The sequence below is a fragment of the Natrix helvetica genome (assembly GCF_964273705.1).
Source record: "Natrix helvetica genome assembly, chromosome: 3".
Taxonomy (NCBI): domain Eukaryota; kingdom Metazoa; phylum Chordata; class Lepidosauria; order Squamata; family Natricidae; genus Natrix; species Natrix helvetica.
The window spans coordinates 92,682,541-92,697,373 of NC_138549.1; the positions used below are offsets into that span (position 1 = coordinate 92,682,541).

Genomic DNA, 14,833 nt, shown 5'->3' on the forward strand with positions numbered 1-14,833 from the left:
AATATAAATGCAGACTTTAAAAATCAATATGTCAGGCAGGCTATTCTTAGAATATGGAATAAATATAAACTTAGATTCTTCTGAAAACACCTTTGTGGCGTTCAACACAAGAAGCATTTTATAGACAGGAAATAATAAATAAAAGTAAGTAGTTAACATACCATAATTTATTAGAATTTTCTCAAAAGGATTGCAAAACGAATTCAAGAGATTTGATAACAGGATACTCTTGTCAATGGTTTTCATGTACAATTAACAAAAAGGTTTAAAGTGAATAAAACATTTTATGGTTTGGAACAAAAATAAGACCGAGTTTGAAATAGAATTGTATAATAATGATGAATATTATTGCTAAAATGTATAACCTTTTGTTGAAAAATGATACAGAAGAACAAGGGAAAAATGAATGATAAAATTGGCTTAAAATGTGGCTATTTGGCTAAATTTTCCATTGGAATGAACCAATGGAAAAACATGAGGTTGAAAGGACTGAAACTTACATCAGGTTTTAAGGTTTTAACCTTAAAGAGCATTTTAATAAAATAAATAGTATTTCTCACCAGAGAAATTGTTTAGAATGTATAAAGGCATTATGAATCTTTGCTAGAAATGTGAAAGGACATTTTATCATGCTTGACAGACATATAAAAATGATACAAATATATTAATTCAGATGATTTTAAAAATTAAAGTACAATTGAAACCAGAGATTATTCTTTGTGGGCTAATGGACAAGGAACTAAAAAAGTAATAGAATCTTGTTTTTAAATATGGCAATTGTAGCAAGACTATTTTATGCTCAAAATGGAAAGGTTTAACACTACCCACAAGGGAGGAATGGCTGGTGAAAATGATGGAACTTGTGAAGATAGATAAATTCACTTTGATTAGAGAGGAAAAAACATTTATGGCTGATTGGAGCCCATATAGACCTTTTTCATAAAATGGATGAGCCCTTGGAGATACACCCATTTATTTTCCCTTTCCACCTGTACTAATTATTGATATACTACAAGTATTTGAATCCTTAAAAGTGGGGTTTTTTCCTATTTAATTTGGAACCAGATGCTTTTTGGCTTTTTTTCCTGAACTTCTAAGAATCAGCTTTCCAACTACCCAATGAATTTATCCACCATTAACATTACAAATCCCCAAACTCCCTGTCTCTCTACATATTGCTTATAGCTCCACTTTATCAATCATTTATCCTAGTTGTCAGGATTACGTTTTAGCAGACTCCTTATTCTTTTCTCTAGCTGAGAACTGAAGCTGTCAGCAAATTGACTCCAAAACATATTGGATATTTAAATCCTAACAAGAGTTCCTTCTAATAGTGTCAGTATAGTTTGAAGCCTCATAACTATATGATTCTGTAAAAGTATTGCCTTCTGTTGCACAAAAAATGCTATTCTAGCTGCTGAGTTACACATACAGTGCCAAAAGAAATATAATTAATGCAATTTCCCAATGATTTTTTCTTTAAGCAAATGCAGGAAGCTGCTAATTTAATACTTTGACTAGAGGCAAAGGAGTCAGTCCTGTGACAGCAGCTAGTTCTATATTAATCCTTTTTATCTGGCATTGTTATCACTCAGGCCTGAAACATTATCATGATCAGCCTACGGCTCACTAGAGTTTCTTGTACTGTATTCTTACCTTTCTCTGATCTAACTGGTTGACAACTTCTGGTTTTGACCTAAATTCAGACACTGTATCTGGTGTAACCTGGCCTATACTTTCTCCCTTAGGCTTTAATTTTTGGACAATGGGAGCGCAATTATAAAATAGGGAAGAAGCAGGCGAAAGGTTTGATTTCACAGCACTGTGTTTGCAACTATTGTTCAGCCATTTTAGTGTCAAAACAGTGTTATCTGCAAGGACAGGATGGAAGTGGACAGAAATCTTTCTAGCATCTTTAAAGCCACGGAAAACTGGGATTGCTTGACAAGTAATTCTCTTGTTCCTTTCTCCAGATTACCTTCTGGATGAGCAGCAGGAAAAGAAGAGAAAGGCGACAGCAATCACAGCTCCAATATTTTTTAGCCTGTCGTGGCCCGAAAAACAAAAATAGAGGAAGTATTTTCAGGCAAATAAGAGGAAAGGATCCAGAAAGGTGAATAGATTTTCTTGTTCCTCTTGTCGGTAATTTTAGGGATGCCACAGCTTCATTAAGTTTGTCGTAAATTAAATAAATGTCGACTCTTGCCTTTGGACTGGGTGACATGTCTAAGGAAGTGTATTTCCCACACCTGTGAAAAAGCAATGCTGAAGCTATTCTAGAGAGCTTTGATACAGAACCATGCAATAATGGCAGGAATCTGAAGGGAGAAAATACCATATTATGGTTTAGGCCAGTGTTTCCTAACCTTGGCGACTTGAAGATGTCAGGACTTCAACTCCCAGAATTCCCCAGCCAACTGGCTGGGGAATTCTGGGAGTTGAAGTCCGGACATCTTCAAGTCGCCAAGGTTGGGGAACACTGGTTTACACAGTCTTTTCCCATCTGGGAACTTGGAAATTATCATTTGGAAACATAAGAAGATTTGATTTCTGAGGAAGGCCACTCTAGATTCTAGAATTACAGTAGTTCTTTTAATGCCACCCCAACCTAGGGATTGCCTGCCTGGCAATATAGTATGGCTTGAATTTCTCTGTCTTCCACAGCCCAATGCATCTTGCAGAATCTTATAATTCTGTATCTAGAAAGAAAGGGAAGATGGTAGCATCTAACATACACTAAAGGCCTATTACACAGATGAGGGGAAAAACTTCATCTCTGTGGTGCCATAGTGTGTAATTAGATTTCATATATTAAAGGAAGGTCATTAGGAAGAGGTAATGATAAGAACATGTCTACTAACAGTTTAATTGTATTGTTTTTCTATACCTGCATATTACTGGAGAGTTTGGTCTATTGGTTAAAGGCACCGGGTTAGAAAGCAGGAGACCATGAGTTCAAGTCCTGCCCCAGCCATGAAAGCTTGCTGGGTGACTTTGAGCCGTTCTCTGACCCTCTCTCAGCCAACTCACCTCACAGGGTTGTTGTTACGGGAAAAATAGGGGGAGAAAGGGGTATTAAGTGTGTTTGCCACTTGGAGTTATTTATAAAAATAAAAAAGTGGGAAATAAACATATAAATAAAAATAAGGGGTGTGAATTCTCTCCCCCACTAGAGATTTTCAAGCAGAGACCAGATATCCCTACACATATTAAAGTATACACTAATTCTAAATTTCAGGGCATCAAGCAGCTATTTGGATAAGCTTACAAGTCTTTTTCCAAATTCTATGATTCTGTATTTTGTAATCATAACACATTTTAATACATATTGCATGCTCACTGTTTTCTTGGGAGCCAAAGTGGAAAAGAATTGCATTTTTAAAAATTATTCCTTCAACAACAGGCAGGCACGAATTGGCTATTTAGGTAAACATGATTCAGATGTTGTATTCAGGTCTTTTGTGTAATGTCTTCACTTACTGTAAAACCTTTCCCAGCAAATAGAAAAGTGAAAGAAAATATTTCACTTGCTATGTGTCTGATTGTTTGAAGTAACAGTGTTGAGAAGGCAAGTTAAAAAATAGGGCAATTCTTACGCTTAGAAATTAAAGGAGACAATGATAGCCTTTGTTGTGTTTTCAGTAAAAGTCCTCCTGTCTTTTTCAGAACAGCACATGAAGCTCCAAAAAATCCAGGATTTGCTTACGTTTATGCAACCTAGAAGTTTATTTTATCACTTTACACCCCAAGCCACTTTCTTTGGATTGTTTTTTTTTTCTTTAACAGTAACCATAATGTTTGGTAGTAGGAAGATTCAATCAAAGCAAATGGCTTGAAGAGATTTAAAAGAGCAAAATAATATATTTTAATTTTATTCTGTAGATAGAAGATATACAGATAACTTCCTTACAGAAAATGCTCACTGACCAGATTATTTCAAACCGATTGACATTCACATACCCCGAAGGACTGTTATCTATGGCTGTATACACATTCCTCAACTGGTATCACTTCACAAATTTTATTCTCTTTATTCACTGTATTCAGTTTCGTGGGATATGAGTCAAGGGGGAAAACCATGTCTTTGAACATATGTACCGTAAGTAGAAAACTGGAGAACCAGTTTGCTGTAGTGGTTAAAGTGAGTTCTAGGCATGAAAGCCACCTAGAAGACTTTGGGCCTCTCAGTTTAACCGTTCTCATAGGGTTGTTGTTGTGGAAAAAACAGGACACAGGAACATTAAGTACATATGTACGTACAAAAAACATACCAAAAAGGCAAAAAATTAACAAAAATTAATAAACACATAAAGTAGGGTTTTTGTAGAGAGAGAACTCCAAAACTTAAGATATGCTTGCTCCTATAGAACCTTATCCATTTATTATTTACAAGTAATCTTCACTTACTGACTGCTCATTCAGGGACCATTCGAAGTTAAAACAGCTCTGAAAAAGGTTTATGACCAGTCCTCAAACTTGTAGCTATTATAGTGTCCCTGACGTCACAATTCAGATGTTTGACAACATCATGCAGTGACGTGATCACTATTTATTACCGTCACAGCCAGCTTCTGAGAGGTCAATAGGAAAGCTGGCAGGAAATTGCGAGTCACAGTCATGTGATGTTGAGTTTAACGACCCACAGTGATACTCTTAATGACTGTACCGGAACTGACGTCAAAAATTTGGCGCAGTCATGTGATGTTTCACTTTGTGACTGTATAGCTCAGTGGTGGAATCAGTCAGTAAGACCACTACTGCAGTCAGACTAATAATTTTTCCATCTTGTCTTCATTGTTGCCATATACCTTATGTGTGGAATGGGAAGGACCACGAACTGGAGATATTGACTACATACTTCTGCAGCTGTACATACAGAAGTCAAAGGAAAAAGCATTCTTCATTTTGCTTAGACACTAATTATCTGCACTTTAAGTGCAAGCAAGTAAGAAATATTTGTCAAGTGCCACATTAACTGTTCCATCATGTTTGCCCCGTTCTATGAGGTTGCATTCTAATTTGGTTTTCTGTGATCCTTAAGCGTTCCCTAGGGTTTTCCAAATATGGCTTTAGTTTTTGTAAGAAAGAAATACAGCTGCTCGCCCAAACAATTAACAGTGTTGTTGAATGCTTATCACCAGTCAAGGTTCTAGCTTCCATCTGCTGTGATGGCAAACTTTGTTGTGCACGGAGGTTCTCTCCTTCTACAAAACTTCATCATCACGGCTGGTGGAATATGGGACTTCATGCAATCAAAAGAACCCAGCAAACTTTCTCCTGTGATCAGAATCCATGCCTGTAATCCACATGGGGCAATTTTTCAATTGAAGGCCTATGTTCTTTTTCCCCAAGTATTTTTTTCTCTCTCTGCAATTTTGAAATAGAGTTCTGAAAACCTGGAAGTCCCCCTAACTTAGTGATATCTCATTTATGTACCAGAAGGGAGGGGCAGAGGCAAGGGAGGAAAATTTGACTGCATTAAAATGTGGATATAATGTTTGAACAACAAAAATGGAAGGAGATGAAAGGAAAAACTGTAGGCATATACTGAAAACTGTCTATTTTAAAGGCACTAAATATCTGGAATCAAGAGTCCACTCATTAAAAGAAGTTAGAATAGTTAAAAATTAAAGAAGCTGAAGTATAATGTATCTGGACAGCATCTGTGGAGAGAAGGCTGATTTAGAATTTGCAATGGTAACAGCAACAATTTTTTCTTTTAAAGGGTTTCCTAAGCAGTAGTCAAAAACATCATTAAAAACCAATAACACTGAACTTTTAAAAAGAAACTTTAAAAACGATTTAATCGACTCAATAACAAAGCTGCAAGACAAAACACACAACTGTCTTTGCTTAAATTCTGTATTATTATTCTTTACTAGTTTGGCTTCTATAGTAGTTTTGAGTGTTCAAAGTACTTTACCTACATTTTTTTGACAATCACTTCGAGGATACATAAATATATTACATATTTGGGATTGGGAAAGCTGAGAGCTCCTCTATGTAGCCCCCAGTTTGGTGTTGTGTGCACCCCCACCTTCCAAAACTGAAAACACTGGGTAAAGCTGCTCGTGCAGCATACAGCAATTCTTCTGAGTCTCTTCTTGAATTGGGAAATGATTCTTCCCACTGGCCATTGAAGGAATTCTAAAAGCAACAGCAAGCTCCTTGCATTTTCCCTATTATGGTCTATTTTTACAGTGCTGAAAAATAGTCTAAAAAATCTGACCAGCTATTTGGGGAATGGTGGAGGGAATCAAAGTGTCCTTTGACACAATGCAAAAAATGAAATCTCTTTCTAATCGAGTCCCATTCTGTGGCCAAGGAAAAAATCATGCTCACCCCACCTGGGACTACAAAATGGGATAAGAGATGATTTCTTCTCAAATTCCACAGAAAGCTTATGTCCAGGTGAAAGTGAGAGCAGTCAGGAAACCTATGGATAGAACAACAGATATCTGAATAAGTAATTTCCAGATTCATAACGTTCCTTCCTCAGCCACTATATGGGCACAAGAATAAAGAAAAAAATGGGAAATTTACGAATGAAATTGAATGTTAAAAGTATCAGGACTCAACTGTCTGAAAGTCTTTCTACTTTCTGATAAATTGGATTCTGCTTACACTGTACTTCAATAGTGGCAGCAATTAGCTGATTTTGACTGCTTTCAAAAAGCTAAACAATTTGATGGGAAACCACCAGGAAATCAGGAATGCATGGTTAGCCCTTAGATGTTGGGAAAATGGGCTTTACATTTGAGTAAAACAATGTTCTGGTAGAAAGCAATGCAAACAGGTTTCACATTCTGAAGAAAACTACACAACTCACCAGAACTTGACTAGACAGACATTGCATTTTTACATCGTGACAAAGGACATATTTAAGACATGCCCCATCCTCATCATATTTCAAAGTTGAGGTTTGTACTGAAAACAAAATTTAAGGCTCAAGCCCCAAGCCATCTTGCAAATCTTGCTTGTAAAAATTCACATATGTGTGGACACAACTGTCAGTAATATAATCCTCATTCTCCCCCCCCCCCCATCCTCCCACAAAGAAAGTATCTGCAGTACAAAAGAGCATCTTGCAGGTTGACTGCATGTGCTTGCATATACACTTTGGCATATAAAGAGAATGCAATTCTTTCTCATGCAGTCTCCATTTATTCAGCCAGAGGTTGCTCAATTTTTAAAACTAGTCAGATTGCTCAGGGTTTTTGCTGAAAAAAATACTCTTAAACTGCTTAGAGATGGTTATCGTTTGATTCAATTATTTATCGTTACTCTGGTTCAGGAAGGTGCCATCCATAAAAGCAAGAAAAGATGTGTAAAGAAAAAAAGACTAACTTGGAGCAAATTTGAGGTCAACTGCCATGTTTGATGCTGTCCACCTGAATCTTAGCATATTTAATTTGAAAAATACAGATGTGTGAGAAACAAAGAATTTTATGGGTAGCTCTCCACCTGCAGTGTCCAAACAATTTTCTTTCTCAGACATCCTTGTCAATGTTGTGATGTTTGAAAGTGAAATCAAACCACAAACAATTTTCCTGTCATTTAAAAATCATAGCTTAAAGTTTTGCTGTGTAGAAATTATTTCATATATAATTTGCAATCTTAAATTTACCCACTAGTTTTAACAAAAAAGATGCAAAGCTTTGCATAGCCTTCAAAACGTCAGAATCTGCTTTTGAAAGATGAAAAACAACTTCCTAACCCATTCTGAACAAACTTAAGAGGGGGGGGGGGAAAGCATCATTTCAACTGGAATGCAAAACAGGACTGAAATAAACAAACCAAACACCTCACATTTTTCTCTTTGCAATGACTTTAAAAGACCCCAGTCCTCTCAAGGGTACCTGCTAATAAAAATGATAGTGCAAATTACGTTTTCCCCACATTAAGACTGCACTTTTTTGCTTCTTAATAAAGCTTCCCTCCAAGAAAAAAACAGAAATACTGTAGCAAGCATTTTCATGGAGGAAAAATCACTACTGGTGTTTTCACAGCTCTCGGGCTGCATATATTTCTTTATCCCTTTGGGATCATCCTCAGTGCATCACTAAGTCTTGCTTTTCCAGTTTCGGATTGGTTAAATTTCCCTAAACACACACCAATATAAAACATGCCTTTTGAAAGCAGCTGCTTCAGGGCAACGTTTACAATTAACTAGATTAGGAACAAAGAAATGGGGGGAAGAATTAAAAAGAAGGAAAACATCCCATTCTAAAGAGAGCAGCAGCAGAAGACTTCACTTACCTTTTCTCATATATACATACATATAAAGCCTGCAAAAATATTGCCTTCCTCCCAGCACAGCAGCAGCCACATGCCGAGTTCCAACTAGAACACGGAGCGGCCAATCAGAAGAAGCTGTCATGGAGGACGGCATGCTGGGAATCGTAGTCCAAAACTCCAGAATAGACCGTTTGGGAATAAATCATATTTATAGACCCACCATTTTTGTGTTTGAGGACAGCGAGTGCTTCGGGCTGGATTAGCAGGTCGGAGTTACAATTCCGAAACATAGATCCTCGGGTGTAAACTCCACTGAAATCATAGCAGCATCTTGCAAATAAACGTGCGGAAGGACGGGGTGTTAAAAAAAAATCAACAAACCGGTCCATCCTTCACTTAAGATGCAGTCATATTTTAGAAGCACACACATTTATAAAGCCACAAAGTAAACCCTTGCACAAGGAAGGAGGGGGGAAAATAAGGCAAAGGATGGCGTGGGCGCGACAGTGAGAACGTAAATTATTTTTTCCCAATTTAACACTTTCGTCTTTCAAGGACTGCCTTGGAAAGGAAAAGATGGTTTTAATCCAGAAAGGAGTGTGATTCGCAATTCATTGAGAGGCAGTACATGCACCAAATTTCCTTCCAGTATACCCATTACTTCTAGCAGTACTAATATTATTGAAAAGAGATCAGTGCTGAGAATATAACTTGAATTTTGTTGAATATATGTTTAAAAAAAACGGAGCAAAGAAGTCAAATGCATTAAGAAGCCAAGAAAATCGTTTCATCGAGGAACAGGAGTAATGACAAACTTACCCAACCTAAGTGTTCGTTACACCATCAGCTAAATAAAGTTGGAATGATTTTTCTTATCTGGGTTCATAGATTCCAGAGTGGTTGGAGTTGACTAATGTAAACAGAACTTTCTTCTTCAGAAAGGAAATGGAGGCTTCCCCTCTTCCTTAAACCAGGAGGACACTATTCCCCTGGGGTAATGCTGCTGTCCCAGAGCTGCTCTGCTGGAGTAGCCCAAAAGGGGTATCATAAATGCTGATGGAACCAAACTTTGTTTCTATGAGCATCCTCTTTCCACCAATGAGCATTCGGTTGTCTCTGCAAAACTTACAAATTAGGACAATGCAACAACAGGCCTTGTTCCTAAGAGCTGCATTTGAACACTGTATTTTCTCTTAGCATTTTTGCAAAAAGGTAATGTCTCCCTTGAGTCAAACCTGATACCTGATTAAATTGAGAGTCAAGTGCTTGATGTAACAATGTTGTATTGTTTTCTTAGCAAGAGTAAGAGCGGTTTGCTTTCCGTATAGTATTGTCTTTTTTAAGATTACTTTCTACTTCTCAAGACTAGCTAGCAGTGGTAAGTAGGTTACAGCAGCACAGCAAACCAACCTCATCTGAGTTGAAAAAAACCTAGTCAGCTTACTAGCCTGGTTGGAATTTAGATGCGATTTAGGAAATGAATGGGTTGTATAGTAGATCTGGAAATTGTAGAAAAGCAGTGGAAAGTAACAATAAATAATATGGATGTCTCAATTTAGTTGCAAGAATCAGTAGGGAAGGGGTTGACTTTATGAAAAGCCAGATCATGATTTAGTTTTATGATTCAGTGTTTTGCAAATCTAGAAAATGTTAAATGATGGATAAACATTCCGATGTGCTGTTTACACAGCAGCCATGCAGTCTATATTCATTGAATTACTTGCATATTTTGTGCATGCTTGTTGGTTATCACATTCCACGGCAGTGCACCTCAAAATTAGAAAAACAATTAAAATAAAATACATAATAAAAACATACCTTTCTTGGCAATAGAGTCTGTAAATGTTACTTAAAGATTGGGTTCAGATATTTCCATACTGTAGTTCATAATGTGTGAATTGCAGCTCTGATAATTTATAAGCAACCACGGTCACTGAGTCCATCAACTTTGCTGCTGGTCATACTTTTCCACTTTTCCCAGCATTAAAGCTTTCTCTAAACGGCTAGGTCTTTGCATAATATTCAGTAAATGCTGATTAAATAATCTTGGTTTAGCATGATTTGCAACAACTGCAGATTGAGGCAACATAAGCCTTTAAAAAGCTGAGTCAAATTAGGAAATTTTTAACTGCTCTGGAAAATAATTGTAATATCCAAGTGACTGCGGAAAAGCCCTTCCCTTTAGCAGAGCTAGGAAAAGCACCAGTCTGATACTTTCCAGCTATGCGGTAATTAAAGCCCTGGTTAAGCAGATTTCACCACCATGGGTGCTCCATCAAACTTCATGTCCTCCATTTTTTAAAAACTCTGTTTCTAACTTTCCACTTCCGTAAGAAAATCCAGCTTTCTTTTTGATAGTCCTTGATAAAATGTTCTGTGATTTTGCTGAATGATCTTTATCCAAGGCTTTTCTTTAGACTTTCCATGCTTATTGGACCATCTTCATGCATGTTGACATTCAAACAGCAGGATAATGCAGAAGAATCCCACCCATAATTAAAATATCAAGGAGAAATGAGTTAATGCCTTACAGTTACACATCTACCTTCTTGAGACCAATAGGGCAGCCTACGTGGGCTACTGCTTTTCACAAGTGGAAATTCTTAGGCTTTTACAAAGCTAAACATGGTTTGCTTTAAGTTTGGTTGCTTGGTGTTCTATGGCATGGAACATTGTGCTTACCCAACCATTGTGTTTTATAAACTATATATTGTTTTTAATACTATAGAAACTCAATTATGCTTTACTTATTAAACTGTCGTGAAATATGTAGGGACTTAGGCACATTGTGTCAACTCATTTCATTGTGATGTTTGCCTCTGATAAATCTAAATGAGATTTATCAGAAAAAAATGATGTATATTTGGGAAACAAAATTCATATGTATAGTTATAAAAATGTCCTTAAAAGTGTTTAGACTAACTACAAACTTACAAGATTTTAACTGGTTTGCAAAGATTATCAGCATATAAGTGGAAATTATAAGCACAATAAATATTATGTTAATTAAGCATTATATATCTTGTACCAAAAGTTTCACAGCAATCAGATCCCACAGAACCTTTGGAATAGCCATGTTTTTAAAGCTTCAGGAATGTGATCATAATAAAAACCAAGCTTGTTTCAAAGGGAAAAATATTCCAGAGGAGAAAAGCTACCTGCCTCCTGAGAATGCCTGCTTTTCATCTCTTCCTATATCACTTCTCAGGAGGAGAAGTTAAACAAATAACTTCAGTTATTTATGTATTATGTATTTAGTAGTCCCCCATCTCAGTACATGTAGTCCTCGACTTACAACACTTTGTTTAGTGGCCATTCGAAGTTACAATAACACTGAAAAAATGAGTTATTACCATTTTGCACATTGCAGCATCCCCATTGTCACGTGATCAAAATTCAGATACTTAGCAACTAACTGATTCATATTTATGACGGTTGCAGTGTCGTGGGGTCCTGCGATCACTTTTTCCAACTTCTGACAAGCAAAGTTAATGGGGAAAACAGATTGTTAAGTGTTACCAACTTAACAACTTCAGTGATCCACTAAACAAGTGTGGCAAGAAAGGACGTCAAATGTGGCCAAATTCACTTAACAAATGTTTCATTTAGCAACAGAAAATTCGAGCTCAGTTGTGATCGTAAGTTGAGGACTACATGGGCATGAATCTGGGGAAAGTGTTTAATATATCAGGGGTTGCCACAAAGAAGAGGGAGTCAAACTATTCTCCAAGGCACCTGATGATAGAAGAAGCAGCAATGGGTGGAAACTAATCAAGGAGAGAAGCAACTTAGAACTGAGGAGAAACTTCCTGAGAGTTAGAATGAATAATCAGTGGTACAGCTTGCCTCCAGAAGTTGTCAATGCCCCAACACTGGCTGTCTTTAAGAAGACGTTGGATAGCCATTTGTCTGAAATGGTATAGGGTTTCCTGCCTAGGGAGGGGGTTGGACTAGAAGACCTCCAAGGTCCCTTCCAACTCTGCTATTGTATTGTATTGTATTGTAAATACATACACCACATCAACCAGAGACTCATTAAAAAACTCTCAACCCAGGGCCCTGTGTTTGACCACAGAACTTTGTTATCAATTCACTTGGACTGGGCAGGCCAAATCTAAGATTGGTAAAGTAAATATCAAAACCCTGAGCCTTATTTTACATGTGATGACCATGTTGAATTGCATTTGGAAATATACTGGTAGTGAGTGTATCTCCTGTAGAAGAAGAGTATGCAGTAAGTGAATAGCCTTAGCTCGAAGCATGGTAAAAATATTTGTGGAAATGATTTCAGAATGGTAAATGGTTACAAACCGAATACGAATCAACTATGATGTGGCTATCAGAAGGTAAATGTAATTTTACGCTGAATCAATAGAAACAGGGCTTAAAATCAGGTCTTTGACTGGGCCTGGAAACCAATGAAACTGCTTCTTTTGCTCAATGGTCAAAGTTGCCACATGTGGAACGGACTTCAAGGGCAGTCCCATATGCATATAATGTATGGAAGTAATCTAAGTTTGCAAGTTTGCAAAGACATCTTAATGTCTTCCAACCTTCAAACCTGGCCAGTGATCTACAAATAGCAACATTGTCTTGCGGGGACTTGAATTTGTTTTGACCAGTCCTATAACGCATAACAGCAAGGATCCCTGAGAATACAAAGGCCAAATCAGATCACCCAAATTATGACTGAGAAAATTATCAAGAGAACCTTTGCATGGACTTCGTCAGACTTGCATAATCTCACCACCACTGCTATAGTACATATAGAAGGTGAGTTGATTTATATCTTTTCAGGCTGGAGTATGCTGAAATATTCAGTAAAACTATTTTCTCTGAAATGATGCAATTCTAAGTAGCAGGTAGATAGTTGTGAGTGGTCTCCTTCCCTATTTGTGAAAATTCATTCCACTTCCTAACTTCTACCCCAACAAGTCTTCTAAAAGAAAAAGCAGTGTCACAATTTTTCAGAGATTGATACGATTCATATGGCCAGAGAAATGTACATACTGTATCTTGAAGCAAAGTCACAGCTTGAGTCTAACACTCATTTATTTCTCTTCTGAATGAAGTGACCATGATGCAATTTTTGTGACTTTAGGAATAGATTTGGACTTACTTAGAGTTAAAATAACTTTATTGTCATTTTAAATGTACACTGATCGGCATACATTAAAATAAGATTTTGCTGCATACAGCTCTGAAAGGGTCACTACCACCAATATACCCTAAACATGACTAAATAAATAAATAAAATACATACATGCATAGATACATACATACATACATGCACACATACATAATTATGCATATACCCACACACCCACATATATTATATGACACAGAGAAACAACACAATCTAGTTCAGATGTATGCATGTACATGGCAAGAAAAATGAATCTCATGTGTTTACCAGATGGATGGCATATGGAACAAAGCTGTTACAGAAGCTGGTAGTCCTGTTAGAAATACTTCGAAAACTCCTTTCAGGGAAAGCAACAGAAACAGACTTTAAAGTGGGTGTGTGGGGTCTCTAACAATTCTTTGAGATCTACGCACATAGCGCTTATCCTGAATAACAGGAAGCGAGCTTCCTATAATCATCTCAGCTGTCCTTACCACTCTCTGAATGGACCTTCTATCTGAGACACTGATGCCACCATAGCCAAACAGTGATGCAGTTTGTTAAAATGATAATTGTTCAGCAGATGGGGCCCTGGTTGAATGGTGTTCTTTTCTTTCTTCTGTTAGGTGGAAATCACCAACTGTTTCAGGATCTCTGCATATTCTCAGCATTTTAAAGTCAGTCAAAGTGGATAGAATCATAAGCTGATTTTGAGGTATTATGTAGGCATTTGGGAACAAGAATGGGGTGGTTTGGAAATAATCTCACTTTTACTGATAACATTCATAGATAAGGCAGAGTAGAAATCCTTTAAATTTGATGCAGAACAGTGAATAAATATTCCTGGCATCTTGTTCTCTATGCTTTGAGATTTGCAGATGGAAAAACAAGTATTAATGATCTTCAAACTATTTTTAAGGAATTGGGGAGTAGAACCAATTATATAGAAACACTGTGACATATGTTATTAAACCACGGCTATGGAAGTGTTGAATTGTTATGATTTTTTTTTATCTATATAGGGAATCTTAAGATTGAAGGCTGGAAGATATAAAGTCCAAAAATATACAAGTGAGATTTGAAAGAAAGTCTTATCTTTCATATGGATGTTTTGTCTAAACTGTGCTTATTACAGTGGAAATTATGAAACTAAGCAAGAAAAAAAATCTAGAAAATCCTATGACTTGGATTTGTTAGGTGTTTATAGGTCTTTGATATCAAGTATAAGTTTTCTCCTTGCCTAGGATATGAACATCTAGCCTATATAAAGAACTTATTTGCTTCTGATTAAGACTTGCAAGTTTTCCCCCTTACAATGATAATATGACTTCCCCAGTTCCCTATTTTTCAAAAAGCTAATGTGGAAGATTTTTTAAAGAATGTCTTTTAAACGGTCCTTTAACATTTGATGTGAACAAAAGAAAGAAAATAATTGAAGTAAGATATTGACACGGGCATTGAATGACTGTG

The 14,833-nt window shown here is 36.7% G+C and overlaps 1 protein-coding gene across 6 annotated transcripts in view; it reads right to left on the bottom strand.

The window, feature by feature from the left end:
* SAMD13 (sterile alpha motif domain containing 13) overlaps positions 1 to 10,307 on the bottom strand; it is a 47,472-nt gene extending 37,165 nt beyond the window's left edge. The window contains exon 1 of one of the 6 annotated variants that reach the window (XM_081949306.1): positions 10,057 to 10,307. Coding sequence is in view for 3 of the 6 variants with exons in the window: in XM_081949302.1 (XP_081805428.1) it covers positions 8,459 to 8,528 (70 nt within the window). In the remaining 3 variants the exon portion in view is untranslated. Of the gene's footprint in view, positions 1 to 8,259; positions 8,379 to 8,458; positions 8,608 to 9,057; positions 9,402 to 10,056 lie in introns of those variants that run through there. The other 5 variants (XM_081949305.1, XM_081949302.1, XM_081949304.1 and 2 more) reach the window with 5 other exon arrangements.
* Between the last annotated feature and the right edge of the window lie 4,526 nt (positions 10,308 to 14,833).